Below are 17,128 nucleotides of genomic sequence, written 5' to 3' on the forward strand. Positions count from 1 at the left end.
GAGCTTCAGTCTCTTCTGGAAAGGCTAGGCTTAAAACTCCAGGACGTTCCTCCTCCTCCACAGGACACCTCCCCAGCATCCCCCAGTTTTGTGAAGACTGAGTGCCAAAGTCCAGAACTCATCACCTAATCTAGATCCCTGACTGGAACAGAACCCCACCCGATGGAAAGAAATGGGTGGGGCTGGATGCTCTTCACAGCTCACAGAGAACGGGTGTATCAGGTAAGTACCAACGCCCTTTCTCCCATGAGTTGTTCAGAGCATCCAGAAGTGGGACATACCAAAGCTTGGCCTGTCCTTAGGGAGGGACTCCATCTGGATCAAAATCCACTCCTAAACTCTGTGGAGCCTCTGCAGGACTCTTCTGCCAAATGAAGCGTCCGCTGAGGCATAGACATCAATTTTATAATTTCTGACAAAGGGAGATGGTGAAGCCCAAGTTGCCGCTCTGCAAATTTCGTCTATGGAAGCCCATGTGGCCAATGCTGCTGTTACCGCACTCGTTGTTGAGTGGGCTGCAATGCCCTTAGGAACCGAGATGGACTGGCATTCATAAGTTTTAGCTATGGTGGCTCTCAACCATCTACCGATGGTCATCGACAACACCTTTTGCCCTAAAGTGGAGGATAGGAATAGAGCCTCAGATTTTTGAAATGCCACCGTCCGGTCTAGATAGATGCTTAAGGCTCTTAGAATGTCAAGTCGATGCCATTGATGCTCCAGTCTATGAGATGGTTTCGGACAAAAATTTGGAGGCACCAACTCCTGCGCTCTGTGGAAGGCTGAATTTACTTTAGGAGTGAACAATGGATCCAATCGGAGAATCACTCTGTCCGCATGAAACACGCACAGGTCCTTTCTCATTGACATTGCCGCCAATTCGGAAATCCTCCTTTCTGATGCGATTGCAATTAGGAAGGCTACCTTATATGTCAGGAATTTAAGACTATCAGTTCTTAAAGGTTCGAACAGGCCAGTTGTAAGTGCGGTTAACACCTTGTTGAGGTCCCAGGTGGGATAGCGGTGAATTACAGGAGGTTGTAAGTTTGCAGAACCCTTAAGAAAGCTGTGGACATGTGGATGGTATGCTATGAACCAGAGGTCACCCCAGGCTATCACCGAGGCTAAAGTCGCCACCTGTCTGCGTAAAGTATTTGGAGATAGGCCCTTGGTCAACCCCTTCTGTAAAAAGGCCAATAATTGTCTTACTGATGGGACAGTTGGGTCGATCTTAGACCCCTAGCACCAGCGACAGAAGGCAGACCACATGGCCTCGTATATACGATTTGTTGAGGACCGTCTGGATGCTTGAATGGTGGCAATAGCATCCTCTGAAATCTGTTGGGCCCTTAAACGGCTCCGCTCAATCTCCATACGGTTAGACTGAGCCATTGTGGGTTCGGGTGAAGTATCAGCCCTTGGGAGAGGAAAACCTTCGACGGTGGAATTTTCCAAGGTTGTTCTCTCGACAGGTCCTGTAAGTCTGCGAACCACGTTTGCCTGGACCCGTAAGAGGTGACCAATATCAATTCTGCTCGTTCCTCCAATAACTTCTGGATCAACCTGGGTATTACCGGGAGTGGAGGAAACACATACAGAAGTCTGGGAGGCCACTGACAACACAGGGCATTGGTGGCCTCCTCCCCCTGAGTCGGGTACCTTGAAATATACCGGGGCAATTGGGCGTTGAGAGGAGAGGCAAATAGATAGATCACCGGTTGCCCAAACCTCCGCACTGCTTCCTGGAAGACAGACAGGTGTAGGCGCCACTCTGCCTGCTCTATCGTGGCCCTGCTGAGCCAATCCGCTTGTGTGTTTAAGGCCCCTGCTATGTGTTCTGCCTTGAGCGAAAACAGATTGGCCTCAGCCCCTTTTAACAAATTGGCCTTCTCCAGCATCAGAAGTTTGGAATGGGTACCCCCGTTTACGTGGGCCTTGGTTGTGATATTGTCTGCCACAACCAGAACGTGGCGTGATTGGAAAAGGGGTAGAAGTTGCATAGGGCCAGGTGAACTGGTCGCAGCTCCAACAGGTTGATGCTTTGTGATTGCTCGGAAATAGTCCAAATTCCCTGCGCAGTGTGGGATTGGAAGTGAGCTCCCCATCCTACCGGGCTGGCATCAGTTATGATCGTTGCCCTGTAAGGTTCCTTGAAAGGACACCCCTTGTTTATCATGTTCTCCACCAGTGGAGCGATCGGAGAACATCGTGCAGTACCTTTATCTGGATGTTGGAAGTGGCTCTTCCGGATCGCTGGAAAGGTAGCAGAAACCATTGCAGCTCTCTATAATGGAATCAAGCCAAGGCACAATGAAAATACAAGAAATCAGTTTCCCTAACAGTTGAGACAGCACTGCCAGGGAAACCCTCTTTAGGGCTCTGATCTCTCTGGCCAAAGACTGGATACTGTTTAACCTGTCCTGAGAGAGAAAAACCTTGCCCTCCATGGTATCTATCACTGCCCCTAAATGAACCAACCTAGTTGAGGGGATCAAATGGCTTGTATCCCAATTTATGGAAAAGCCATGACCCTGAAAGATCTCCAGAGTAATCTTGGTATCCAATTTTGCTTGATGTCTGGAAGATGACAAAATTAAAATATCATCCAGATAACATTGTAAGCGAATAGATTTGATCCTGAGGGAGGCAGCCAAGGCCGCGAGGACCTTGGCAAAAGTCCTAGGGGCCGAAGCCAGACCGAATGGTTTGGCAATATATTCGTAGTGCCGATCGCAATAGCAGAATCTAAAATATCTGTAGCGAGCAGATCTAATTGGTATATGTAGATAAGCCTCTGTGAGATCTATGGAGGTCAGGACATCGTTCTCTCTGATGCTGAGCAGAATGGACTGAAGAGTAGTCATCTTGAATTTTCGATAAACCAATGATCTGTTCGGACGTTTGAGGTGTAGAATTGCCCTCCAGCCCCCCGAACTCTTTGGGACCACAAACAATAGAGAGTAACAGCTGTGACCCCGCTGTTCAACACCCTCTTAATGGGGTCTGTGGACCTAGGGCTCCTAATGAAAAAGTTCAGGGGGGAGGAATGAAACTCTAGCACCAAACCAAACCTAATAGTGTCCTTGACCCACACACCAGAGGTGGAGCTGTCCCATTGATCAGCAAACAATTTTAGCTGCCCTCCAATGGGAACTGCTGTCAAGGACTCACTTGGGGCGACGAAAACATCGGCCTCCAGTGCCTCTGCAGTTTCTTCTGTTTTGACCTCCCCACTGACCTCTATCGGAAGATTCAGACCTATCCTGTCTAAAACTGGATCTGTAGCCTGATGTTCTCTGAGATCTGGGAACGTATGGGCCTTGATAGTAGGGCCGAAAGGAACCCCTTCGAAACGACTGGGGCATTCTGTTTTCAGACCTCCGAAAGAGAGGGGGAAGCACTTTTTTCTTGTTTCTATTCTCTATAAGGAGGGGCTCCAAGACACTGCCAAATAATTTATCCCCCGATATTGGGGCTGATGCCAACTTGCATTTATGCTTGGTATCCGCCTGCCAATGTCTGAGTCATAGCAGTCTCCGTGCTGATACGTGAGATGCTATGGCCCTAGACGAGAATTTGACTGCATTAAATGTGGCGTCGGTGGAGAATTCTGCTGCTGCAATAATTTTAGCTATGTCCTGGTGGGCTCTGACATCAAGTGGAAGAGCCATCGGAGGGAGGACTGTGAAAAAAAAGGACGGCACGGCAGCTGCCTTAATGGCCCAGGCGTCAGAAACGTGTGTCCTACGGAGTGCCAACTCTGCTCTCTTTTCTTCCGGTCTCAGGGCTTCTTCGGCCTCGTTGGGAAAGGTTGAAGAAGAGGCCATTGCCACAATGGGCTCATCCACCTCCGGTGTTTTGAGAAAATTTGAAAACTCTGGTGCCAAATTATAATATCGTTTATCGTACCCTGTTGGGGCTGGGTATGATGCTGCTGATGCCCGTTGATTTTATACTAATTCAGCAAACATACGAGGGACAGGAATATTTTCCGCCTCATTAGCCGGTTGTGAGAATATTAGATCCTCGGATTGGGGATGAGGGTTTGATGTGCCTAGTTTAGTGGTGTTCTTTGTCTTGAACAGTAAGGATTTAAAGAGGTGCAGACGAAAAAGGCCAGAAAAAGTAGGTTGGTCCGGAATGAGGCCTTCGTCGTCCGACACTCCCCGTTTTAGTGGGTCAGCCTCTGACAACCCCGAGTCCATCTGATGGATCGACCCCACCTCCATGGGAACATCCTGATCCTCAAATTCTACCTCCTCCCAAAGCCCCTGGGCTGGTATGTTAGGAATACTGGGGAATATCTGAGTTTGATGTTGTCCCATGTGCGCAAAGGATCGAGCGGACAGGGATCCTGCATCCGAAGCGGCCGAGAAGTGTCTGGTCCTGATGGATTGCTGAACTCCAGCCGCCATGCCCCTTTGAATCGCCATCTCCATCAATTGCCTCATTTCGATGGGGATAGTATCAGGTAATCCCTCCTCCTGTCTTAGGCCGGCGACCGTGGGGGTGAAGGTTGCCTCTGGGATTAGCTGGGCAGTGCTCATTGTAGGAGATGTGCCTATGGGAGGTTGTCCAGAAACAGCCTGCCTGGGCTGGGTGGATAAGTCCGAGGGCCCCAACAATGGACTTGGGTCCTGATCAGATTGTTGTGTCATAGCCATCTTGTCTGCCTCCCTGGCTCGTTTCTGCAATTGCCTTTCCAAAGCTAGGTGCCATCTATGGGCATCCTTATCCTCTGCCTTAGAGGCCTTTTGGAGGCCCACTGGCTTATCTCGGGACTTATTTGTCTTGGAGCGGTTGTTGTTTTTTAAGGCATTGTCACTTTCCATTGTGGATGACTGATTCTCTTGCCCCTGACTTTAATTTTTAATTAATTTTTTATTATTAGTAGTAGTAGTAGTAGTATTTGTAGTTTGTGGTGATGCCTTCCACTGTGGTTGAAAGTAGAACGATCCTCCAGGAGAGTAAGTCTATATATATCTATATCTATGGCATTCAGCTTTGTTCGGGTATTTTCCCACGTCATAGTAGTTGTGCTTTTAAAGTTGTAGCGACGTTTCAGCAGAATCTCATCTGCCATCATCAGGTCCCGTGGAGGAGGAGCGTCCTGGAGTTTTAAGCCGAGCCTTTCCAGAAGAGACTGAAGCACCTCCCACTTCTGGATGCTCTGAACAGCTCATGGGAGAACTATGTAGGACAGCAAGAAGAACAAACCTCAACATTAGATTCTGGAAGCACTTAATAATGAAGCAAAAGCTTAAACATTCTGGACACATAATATGACAGAAAAAGACACTGGAAAAGACCCAGAAATTTATAAAAATTGAAGACAATCAAAAATAGGCCAATAGAAGACTTAATTGTTTAGACCCAATTAATGATTGACAATCAATGATCTCCATCAGATCCCAAAGATGACAATGAACAAATAAATGAACAAAATGTGTCTGCTCTCCCAAGTTATGATTCTTAAAAATACTTATTTAGTGGTTACGAGGATCATAATTATTGCAAGATTTTTTTAAAAATGGTCACTTTAATGAACTTTGGACCCTGCTAAATTCTTCCATTGAATCTTGCAAATATGAACACAATTCTGCTCTCACTTAAAAAGAAATAGTATTTGGACTTAAAACATTTCACAGTGTTTTACAAGCCCCTCTAAGCAGTTTACAGAGTCAGCATATGGCCCCCAACGATCTGGGTCCTCATAAGGATGGAAGGCTGAGCCAAACTTGAACTGGTCAAGATCGAACTCATGGCAGTGGGCAGAGTTAGCCTGTAATACTGCATTCTAATCATGGCTCACTTGAATTTGGTAACGATTTCCTCATCAGAATATTTCTGGAAGTTAATAAAAGAAATTAGACGGAGTATGGCAGCCATCAGCATTGAAGTTGCCTATCTTACAGAATGGATAAAAATGGCTGTAATTATACTTAATGAAAGCCAAGGAAGCAGAGATCACAATCATGTAAGTGTATTAACCTAGCATTAGACCAGGCAGAAATTCAATATGCAAAAAAGATATTTGAATACCTTGTCTCTCACCTTTTAAAAAATCATATTTTACACTACATTGCAAACTTGAACATGAAATTAACTGTTCTTACCTTGCATAGCTTGCTATAATCCATATTTCATTTAAAAATATGGAGAAAGGAGTAGAATATACATTTATACATTCCTAACAGAACCCATTTTAAGCACTCAGATAATCTTAAACACTCCCAACTTTAGTAGCAGGAACAGAGATACATTTCTCCCTTTTGAGTTCTCTAAAATGAGATGCCTCAGTTCAACAACAACAAAAAACATAACTACCACCAGAATTTAGTGAGACTATTTAATTAGAAATTTAATGGTGAGTTGTGTTTGCACATAAAACATGTTTTAAATAAAGTTGTCAGTGCTAGGTTTGTATCATTTGATTCAGCTGTTTGTTTTAAAAACCATATGGTGATTTTCTTTGTTCACAATATAAAACCAACATATTAATTCAAAGCCTGCCTTTCCAACCTGGAGGGGAAAAGATGAAGAGCCATAAACACAAAACTCTTGAGATGTATTCTGCCACTGAAACCTTAAAAACCTCAGAAATTCATATATATGTGATACACACAGAGGCAGGCACGCAGGAACACACATGCGCACACACACACACACACACACACACACACACAGAGAGAGAATACATTTCCACTTTTAGACAACTACTATAGAAGGAAAAGCCAGGAAGTATACTGATTCTGTAACTCCTTCCCAGACAAGAAGTGGACTTGAGATTGCCCAAAAGTTGCTCCTTGAAAGGAGTTCACAAGACAACAGGCTCTGGGAAGCAAGCAAATGGCCATCTTGTCTTGGTCCAAGCACTATTGGCACTGTTAAGGACACTGGTTTGGTATACTGTACTTCCTTTTAGAAATAGTTTGTTAATTGCTTTTCAGCTTTTAGGAACCAACGTGTTTTGGGTCCAAAGTGTTTTGCAGCAACAGTGAAGGTTACTTCAATTCTTAGTGAAAATAAACTTTTAATAGAAGTTCAAGGACTTTAAAAAATCTGGAATAAAGAGCCAAAAGGTGACCAAAATGTTGATTTTTTCAAAGTAAAAATATAAAATGTTGATTTTTTTAACAAGCTAAAGGTATAAAATTTAGGAATTATAAGAATCCCTCTTTTCTTGTACTTTGCATTACTCCCATTGTATCACAGGGTCCACAGAATTTAAGAACCCTTCCAGTGGGAAAATACTTTTGTTTTTAATTATTTAAAAATATTCATAGGACAGGACTTTGAAAGCTGGACACTACAGGGAACCAGAAGCAACTTAAGACTACAGTTAAAGGAAAAGAACACTTAAATTTCATTTAGTGATAAACACACAATGGAGCAAAAATATTTTAACAATGGATGTATTCCAGAATAGTTTTGAACAATGGACCCAGAAATTAATTTTAGGAGTGTTTGCCTCTATAGATAGGTTGTGTTTAAAAGATGCAATGGAATTTTACAGGGCAAGTTTGAGACTGATCTGAAAGTGAACTAAAAAAATGACAAGCTCCAAGAATAATATAGAAAAAGATATTAAACTGGGCATACAAAAGAAACTGATGTCTTACCAGATAAAAGAGATATATAAATAACAAACCAGCATAGTGATCTGGATTTGGTTTCTGGCAAAAAAAAAGCCATTCAAATGAATAGATTTGCTCAGTGATGGCTAACCTTTTTGGCACAAAGTGCCCGAAGCACGTGTGCTTGCATCCCCAAAATGCAATGCACATGCCCCGCACATGCGCCCCAACCCCCACACATGTGTGCATGAGCTGTCTCATGAACAAGTCAATCCTCATTTTTTAAAAAAAAAATAATTTTTAATTTTTTTAAAAAATCACCTTAATTTTTAATGTAAAAATTAAAACATACAAACATTTTGAGGAACAGCTTAGGTTGAGTATATATGGCATTCTGTTTTTCTAGGATTGCCCTCATATCTGAGAGAGATCAAGAACATATATTTAGAGGGCAACATCTACTTATAAAACAACCAAAATGGAATATATTATTTACCAATAGTTTTTTTTCCTTCCGTCATAAACTGGTCTTGTGGTTGCCCATCATGACACAAGCTCATTTTGTGTATAAGCTCCTCCACAGTAGCCATTTTGTGTCAGCACCTACAATAAACTCTCAATTTTCTACAACTGCCCATGATTTGCTTGATACCAGTCTGAATTCAGCCACTAGCTCTCCATTCATCCAGTGTTTATATTCTCATTTCTTTGTTCCCTAAACATCTACTGACACCCGTATTTCTAAAATCAAAATATTTATATGTTTTTCTACAGCATTAGAAGTTATTTGAAGTATAGCCTGTAGCTAAACAAACAACAGTATATAACAGGTAGTTGTTGGTTTACAACCGCTTATTTAGTGACCGTTCAAAGTTACAACAGCAATGAAAAAAAGATTTATAACTGGTCCTCATATTGTACAACTGTTGGAGTGTCCCCATTGCCAGGTGATCAAAATTTGGGTACTCGGCAACTAGCACGTAGGAGAAAAGAAGGCAGAGCCTAAAGAGGACTCAGCCTACAATCATTAGGTTCCCACAAATGGTCCAAGTTCAGTCCTCCTTGAATTCCATTAATTCTTATCTAACACCACCAATTTAATGATGATTGTTAGTTGACTAGATTCTTGGTATAGGTTTGAGCAATTATCTTAGTCAAAGGACAAAGCAGTTTTCTCATATATTCTATCAGACCTTAAAGCAATCCTGTATTACTATTATTTAAATCAGAACAGAAACTTCTAACTAGACAATTTCTGCAATATCAGTCTTGCCAATTCAAAAGGCTGACATTCACAAGTTAACTAGGAGTCATGTTAAATTGCTCCTGCCAATAAACAGCACAAATTAGCCTTATTATATCAAATCTCTGTTGCTAAAATTTGCCTATTTCTCACACGTTTTCTTCAGGTACCATTAATGCTATAGCAGGTGAAGGGTAAAACTGCTATACCAGCACAGAATAGAATATTCACCTTCACAGGAGATAAACACATGTGTTCTATTGAAGCATATGCTTCAATGTAAAATGAAACAATATCAAATTTATGCGGTAGCCTATGTTGTATATACATTATTATAAAAGGAATGCTTATTATTATTATTAAGCATTCCTTTACAGTGAAGCTAATAATTCTTTTTGTACCCGCTCATTTTAATACAAATAATGTAATCCTTTTCTTAAGCCAAGTATATTTATTCCCCACAGCCAAAAACACAGTAAGTGATTCTATTAAGCCTGATTATTCCTCACAGCTCACTTTTATAGCTGTAGGCAATTTTGACTTGGAACTCTTAATGCCTTCACAAACTAAGTTCAAAACTTGTTCTCAGTTTGAGCTGGAAGATTTTAGATAGTCTTTGTCCCGATTTCTAGAATCTAGAATAATGACTTTTGCCTGCCATCATGAGATTAGCAGCTGTAGGGAACCTCTTGTCTATCAGAGCAACCCATTTCTATGGCAACACCAAAAACAAAAAAAATCCAGCAGCCAGAAGACACTTCTGCCTGCTACAATCACTGGGGTCAGACCAAACAAAGACAAAACATAGGCCTACCAACCCTTGGAACAAAGAAAATCTTCATACAACAAGGACATGACAGGTGATAATAAAAATTAGAATTCCTCAAGGGTGAGAATTGTCCCTGAAGATAGTTGGGATGTTTCACAATTAATAACAAACAGGTTAGACCACAACTTATCTGACACATGAGTCACAAGGTTAGATTCTTCATTTCTTTTTTCATACTTCAGGTGAAAAATCCAACTCCATATAAATGAAACACACCAGCATTTTGTACAACTATCTAACAACGTACCAATAAATTGTCACAACAATATTGGAAATTAAGCATTTTAGATAATTTTACAATGCAGTTTATTGTCTCTACTTTGTCCACCTTCAAAGACTATGAAGCAGAAGACATCTTTATTATTTCATTCAAAGAGATTTATCTGGGCGCCGTTGTTCAAGAGAAACACAAACGTTCCCTCCCCCCGAATTGTTTTAAGCAAGAATGGAGCACTATTAATCAGGTTCTTCTACCAAGCTGCATCCATAATATTAGTCTACACCAGAGGTCTCCAAACTTGGCAACTTTAAGACTTGTGGACTTCAACTCACAGAATTCTCCAGCCAGCTATGGTAGTCCACAAGTCTTAAAGTTGCCAAGTTTAAGGACCCCTGGTCTACACACTGAACAAGAACTAAGAAAAGCAGTATATGATAAGACAGGGACAATTTAGAGTAGTGTTAAGGCACCAGGCTAGAACCAAGTGATTGTGTATACTAGTTGTGCCTTAGGCAAAAAAACCAGCCTGTGACCCTCAGGTAGTTACTCTCTCTCTCAGCCCTAGGGAAGAGGCAATGGCAAACCTCTATTAAAAGTGCCATTAAAAATGCAGGAACATGCCCAAGGTCAAGACTGGTTTGAAAGCCCAAAGGAAAAAACAAGATAATAAAGGAACAGATCTAGAAACCAGTTAACAATAATCTTTTACAATGTTGAAAAACTGTATCACTGATAAGCATGTATCATGTGTCTGCCCATGAACTCTCTCATGTGTCTTTTGAACTAATTTCAGCAAGAAAATACTGTATTGTTTCTGCCTAGTTCTATTGCCTACAGTTCCATAAGGAAAATCACTAACAAGCATATTCTTAATAAAGAGTTAAGCTTTCTCCATTGCTATAGCCAGGTTTCATTAGAAAGAGAACCTTAATTAAGATGGCATTCCAAAGCATAGTTGATCTATATTAAAAAAAAGTTAATCACTCGCAGCATTCTGAGCTTCCTTGTTTTTTTCACGTGGTACTGTAGTTTCAGAATTTCTTGCTCAGTTAAGATAAAATGCTTCTTTAGCTTCCCATCTTTCTTGCAGATTTATTTTATGTCATGAAAAATCATTCTAAATCACCTTTCTGCGTATTGTTAAAATAATGTATTCAATTCAAATAATCACATAGTAGGGCAAGGCAATATATTACAAAAACATTAAAACCAATAACCATTTAGGGGATACATTAAAAAAGATACAACTGGGCACTCTTTCAGAAAGCAATAAGAGTAGCAACTAATCAGAATTCCAAACAGGTCCCACTGAGTGGGGGCAATTTACGTTAATATGTTTTTTCCCACATGCCTGTATCTCCTGTAAATCTTAAATGCCTGCATAGGTTTATAAGGGTTTTGCAAATGGGCAAACATACTACAGTAACTTTTCCTTAGTATACCCACAACATGCTCTTAAAATATTAAATATTAAAATTTGGGGATACAAAACACAGGAGATAAAATAGCCCTACAGAATACCATAAGGCAAACAAACCATGGTGCCAAACAGATAATCTCTCCTTCTAACCACAATCCAGTAGAAAAAGCATGTGAAATTGAAATACAATGTTCCAAAACTTAATCCTGCAGGTTGACCAGAAAGACGCTATGGCCATCGAATCTGCCAGCGCAGGTAATAAAACTGCAGCTTCTTCAGGTTTCCAATGTAGACCATCTACATTTGTGATCAAAGTAGTGACAGTTCTATACCCTAAGCAAAATTTGATTTAACTTGCAAGATAATTGCTAGCCTAACAAAGAACTTGAATTATAATACTGATACAGTACTCTATAACATTAAGTTAGCATATTAATGCTAAGCAAAGCATAGCTTATTTTGTTGCCCAAAAAGATAAAGTATGCTTAGCATACATCCTTCAAATCATAAAAAAAAAAGAACCAAACCAGATGTTCAGCTATTTTAAAGGCAGGGACAAGCCCTTGATTGCAATTTTAGATATCAAATAAATTGCAAAACGGAGAAGTATACTTCAACTGAACCAGATAACTTTTTTTTAGCAAATAGAGAATAAAATCACTGCGCTTTATATCCAAGATAAAAGTAAGGTGTCACTGCTCATTCTTCTCAGTGCCATCCAAAAGACATTAATATATTTCTGGACTTCCCTCTATATAGCACTGCAAGTCATTCCATCTACTCTTTGATTCTGATTCACTCTTTGCAGTTTCAAAATGAACAAAATTCAATTAATGCCATATCCCCACAGTTACAGTATTACAACTATAGACTTACTGCCATCCTAAACATGGCAATATAAATCTTTATTAGTTGTTCATAATTGGATTGAACATGAATAGCTATTCCCCAAAATTAGTAAATGGAAGAGACAGCTTAGGTTACAATACAATTATTTGTCCTTTAAATCTTTACCTTGTTGTTGCTGCTGCTGCTTAAAACAATGGAGAAATAAAGATATAAAGGAAGCAGGAATTCAAGGTAACAAGTATAGGAAATGAAGAAATAACAAACCATATGTATCCAAAGTCAGCAATAAGGGATGATATTGCACAATTGCCTATTAAAATTGGCCCCAAAGGTAGCCAAGGATACAGATGAAACAATGTACAGTATAGGAATTAAAGGGTTCAGTACATGAAAATGTACACATGGGGTACGTAGATGATATAAATAATATCAGCTTCCAACTCAAATGTTTGAAAAATAGCCCTAAGGGGTTTCTATTTATAGTGACATCTGCATGTGCATATAAGATGTGTTTTGTGCAGAGGAGCATCACAAATGTATGTTCAACTAGGACTTGCTGAGACTTCTCTAATGAAAGTTTTAAATAAGTTCTTGGACAGTAAATAAAGCTGTCAATTTTGGACAGTTTAAATATTGTACTCAGCATTATAACTGTTAATTATATTTCAACAGTCATTGGAGATGAAGAATTATTATACAGTTACTTATTAGTCCACCGTAAGAGAATTTTAGAAAACATTTTAATATATTTAACACAAAATTTAGAAGTAATCCACCAACAGTGTTGACATAAAATACTGCATAAGCAGGGCTACTGGATCTAGGCAGCAAAAATCTAGATGAGGAGCAGTAGATGGTAGCAAAGAGGTACAAAAATTCTAACTCCTGCCTTCCATCTAGTGGCCATCCAAATATTTGCAAACCAGATCTGTTACTCCTACTATAAATGGCTCTTTGAACAGTGATATTTCTGCAACAGATTATATGCTTAGTTCTTACTACTGAGAATGTTATTTTCCACAACTGCTTTGTTATAAGAAATAGCAATAAGATAGGTGTAGGAATGATATATAGTCCCTGAATGCTCAGCAAGTATTAGTAACATCCATACTGTCTACAAAAAAGAAGTATTAGTGACATAATGCTAACGCTCGCACTGAATGGTCCTGTAAATTACAGCATGAAGCGTCTTTGACAAGACAGCCAATTGTTTGAATACCAGTCCCATTAGTAATGTGGGGAGTAAATCTAAACTATATAAATGCAACCTATCTCAAGTTAAGCGAGCAGTATATAATGTTGCTCAAACATTTTCAACATGAAAAAAATTAATACAATGCCTAACATTCATCTAAGCTAAGGAGTTTGTGGCTCCACTGGTCTCTGTAAAAGTCTCTTCCAATGAAATTAATGGGATTTAAATACCCTAATGTTTCATAGCATCCCTCAGCAACATTCTCTTGTGGGAAACCAACCCACGGGCTCAGAGAAGGAACCTCCACCCTCATCCTACACCCAAGTTAGATATTCGCCACTGTTGCAAACGTTCCCTTGTGTATACAGAGTGTGATTTTCTTCCATGTCCTATTTTGGGGGTTTCATGCTTTCAAAAATATTTTTTTCTGTAACTAGAAGCCAATGATCTAGCTATCTACTTGTAAATAAAATGGCAGCTGAATTTGAAAGTGATTCAGTCCTACTTTATTCAAATCATATTATAGGAATCTTGTGTTAATATATAAATACTACTCAAAAAATATTGCAAAAAACATGTTATCTCCCTATTGTTCCTACTCTTATTATTCATTATCAGTGGTTTTGTTTAAAATGTTGTTTACATTGCTAAATACTTGTTATCAGAAACAGTTTGGGGTGAAAGGAAAGTTAGATTTTCTATCTAACTTTTCTTAATAAGTTCACATCCATATTGGACCATTGTAAACATTTTTTCATACAATGGAAAACCTAAAGAAGTTTAAAACTACGATTTTCACAGCGATCATTTCTGCACTGTGTGACAAAATGTACCACTTTCAGTAAGACGTAAACTCGTTTAAAATACATACTAATTTTGCTGTGAATTTTAATCATCCCGAGTAGGTGTGCCTCTGTTTCTGGGAAATAACTAACTGGTGACATTTATGAACTTCACAGGCACCTAACATAGCATCTTTTCCTACAAAGCATAGTTACCAGGATAGTATCCCTCTGCAAACATCAGAATACACTGCAGTTATTTAAAGATACCAAATAAGTAGGTGCCATTCATACAACGTTGTCCATTTGGTAACCACAAATTGTTAAAGCCCTGCAAATATCTAGCATCACACAGCCAGGCAGATGAAAAAAGGTGCCCCTATGACTCCTTAAGGCCAAACCGATACCTATGAAATCCTAACCCTCACCAGAAGGATCAACAGTAATCTTACCCCAGGTTTTAAAGGATCCTGAATTTCTCACCACTTTATATTTAAAAAAAAAAATACAAGTCAAAACCTGTGGGTTCCAAGCATATCAATTTTCAAGACTGTGGTAATTACCTGCCTACAAAGACTTTTAAGTAGGCGTTTTAACTTCCACGTTTTTCTCCGCATTTGAGCAAACAAGCCAGGTTACCCAGGTTAGCTATTTAACTCCGGGGAAAGGGCTGAACCGTAGGCAAGCAAGCAAATATACACACCCTGGGCACAGGACTCCAGGCATACAAAAGGACGAAGGCGCCCATAAATCACGACCTCCTCCATCCCCACACACCCCAACACCAGACCTTCGCGCGCCCTCGGGCACCGAAAAGGAAGAGCTTTTGCAAGCCGTACTCGATGCATTTAGAAAAGGCTGCTTATCCTTCGGGATGCGGGCAACGCGGGGTGCAAACTGCGAGGCAGCGGGCGGGGGAGGCCGGGGGGGAGAAGGAAGGCTCGGAGATGGCGAGGGGGATGGGGCGAGAGGCGGTGGGGCTGAGGTAGCGAGGGGCTCCATCCTTCGGGCCGGTTCGCCCCGCACCCCACCCCACCCGCTTTCGAAAGGAGCTGCTTTCCCTGCGCGCGGCCGGGCTCCTCACCTGGTCTATGGGTAGCCGAAAGGCGTTGCTGAGAGGCTGCAGCAGCGTGGAGCCTGTGGTGCTGGTGGCCATGGCGGAGAAGGCGCTCCCCCACCCCACCCCACCCCCGAGCCAAGATGATAGAAGAGGGAGAGAGAGAGAGAAGAGAGAGAGAGAAAGGAAACGGGAGAAGCTCCAGCGGCCGCCACCTCTCCCCTCCCTCCTGCCTCAGAACATCGAAAGCAGCAGCAGCAGCAGCAGGATGAGGAGGAGGAGGGCAGCCACAGCGCGCAAAAACGGCCCAACCCCGAGTGGCGGCGGCGGCGGCGGCGGCGTGACAAGAAGAGAGCAGCAAAACTCGGCCGGGCAAATGACGGCTTCCTTGACCAATCCCGAAGCAGCTCCGGCCCCAATCGATCGAGAAGAGGCGGGACCGATTGACACCCCCCCCCCCCACAAACACGCACGCACACACACGCACACACAGACAGACAGATACACCGCTGACCGACCGAGGCGGGGCCCGGCGGCTGCTAAGTGACAGTGCCGGAGCTCAATACTTGCACTACCCTGGCGTTGCGTGATGGGGGGAAGGGATAAAAAGCGCCCAATGGCCGGCTAGCCGAGGTAGGATCAGGCAGCCTTGGCCTTGCCCGCCTTCCTTAGCAAGACGCCGCCGCCGCTTCTTGCGGAGGCGGGTCAGGCGCGCTTGGCTGAGGTGTCCCACCCTCTCCCACTTTGGCATAGCGCGGATTGAATGGGAGGCTTCTCGGCTGGGAGGGAAGCAACGCCTGCTGTTTTAAGGAAAGAGGAGAGGGGTGTATTATTTCAACAGGAAAGTCCCCATTGATAGTAGGTGCCTATAGGAACAAACAAGAAGGCGTGGAGTGGGGGGGGGGGCGCAGTGGCTAATTCATACACAAGGATGGGTGGGCTTGTTATACTATTATTATGGTTCGTCATTCAGTCAGCCAGATGTTAAGCCTGAAGGTGTCATTTATATCTGCCTATCAAGTCCTTCCCAAGGATTTCGGATAGACAGATGTTCTTATCTGACGTAGTCAAAACTATGGTTTTCCCAACAGTAATGTATGGCTATGAGAGTTGGACCACAAGGAAGGCTGAGCTTGGAAGAATTGATGCTTTCAAACTGTAGTGTTGGAGAACACACTTCAGAGTCCCTCAGGCTGCAAGGAGATCAGTCAATCCTAAAGGAAGTCAACCCCCGGTGTCCTTTGGAAGGACAGAAACTGCATCTGAAGTTCAAAGACTTTGGCCATCTAATGAGAAGAGGTAGGAAAGACCCTGAAGTCAAGAAAGTTTGAAGGTAAAAGAGGAAGGGGACAGCAGCAGAGGATGAGATGATTAGATGGTGTCATCAACTCAATGAAAGGAATTTGAGCAAACTGGCTGATAGTCGAACCCTCACAGCTCAACCATCCTTGTGTACAGGGATGGGGATCCGACCAGTATAACTACCGGTTCTGTTGCTGTGTGTCACGCAAGTGCAATTTACAGCCTGCTGAGCTGCCCGGACAGCTGAAAAGCGCTGCATGCAGGTGCACAGCGGTTGGAAAAGCCCATTTTCTTTGCTTTTTCAAGTGCAGCTGTGCCGCGCAAAGCAGCTACGGTTGAAAAAGCAGGAAATAAAGGACAGGTAAGAGCCCAGGCAGGCGGGTGGGCCAAAACCAGTTCTGTGTCTGCTGCTCTTCAGAGATACCAGTTCTGTAGAGCCGGACAGAACCAGTAGAATCCCACCCCTGCTTGTGTATGAAATTAGTCAGGAGACAGTGCCTGGCATGCTATGGTCCATAGGGCTGTGAAAAGTCAGACACAACAACTGAACAACAACAACAGCAACAAAGGATGTCATTGCAGGGTGTGTAAACTGTTGCAAGTAGAGCTGCGTTTGGAAATTGACTGATGGTGATTCTGTAATGTTTTGGGATT

At 42.1% G+C, this 17,128-nt stretch overlaps 1 protein-coding gene across 1 annotated transcript in view; it reads right to left on the reverse strand.

The window, feature by feature from the left end:
- The window catches only part of MBOAT2 (membrane bound glycerophospholipid O-acyltransferase 2), a 94,700-nt gene extending 79,162 nt beyond the window's left edge, over nucleotides 1–15,538 (reverse strand). The window contains exon 1 of the mRNA XM_026695264.2: nucleotides 15,200–15,538. Coding sequence (XP_026551049.1) covers nucleotides 15,200–15,271 — 72 coding nt within the window. The 5' untranslated portion in view covers nucleotides 15,272–15,538. The remainder of the gene's footprint in view (nucleotides 1–15,199) is intronic.
- Nucleotides 15,539–17,128: the final 1,590 nt, after the last annotated feature.

The sequence above is a fragment of the Pseudonaja textilis genome, chromosome 1 (assembly GCF_049901715.1).
Source record: "Pseudonaja textilis isolate UNSWEBS1 chromosome 1, rPseTex1.2, whole genome shotgun sequence".
Lineage (NCBI taxonomy): Eukaryota > Metazoa > Chordata > Lepidosauria > Squamata > Elapidae > Pseudonaja > Pseudonaja textilis.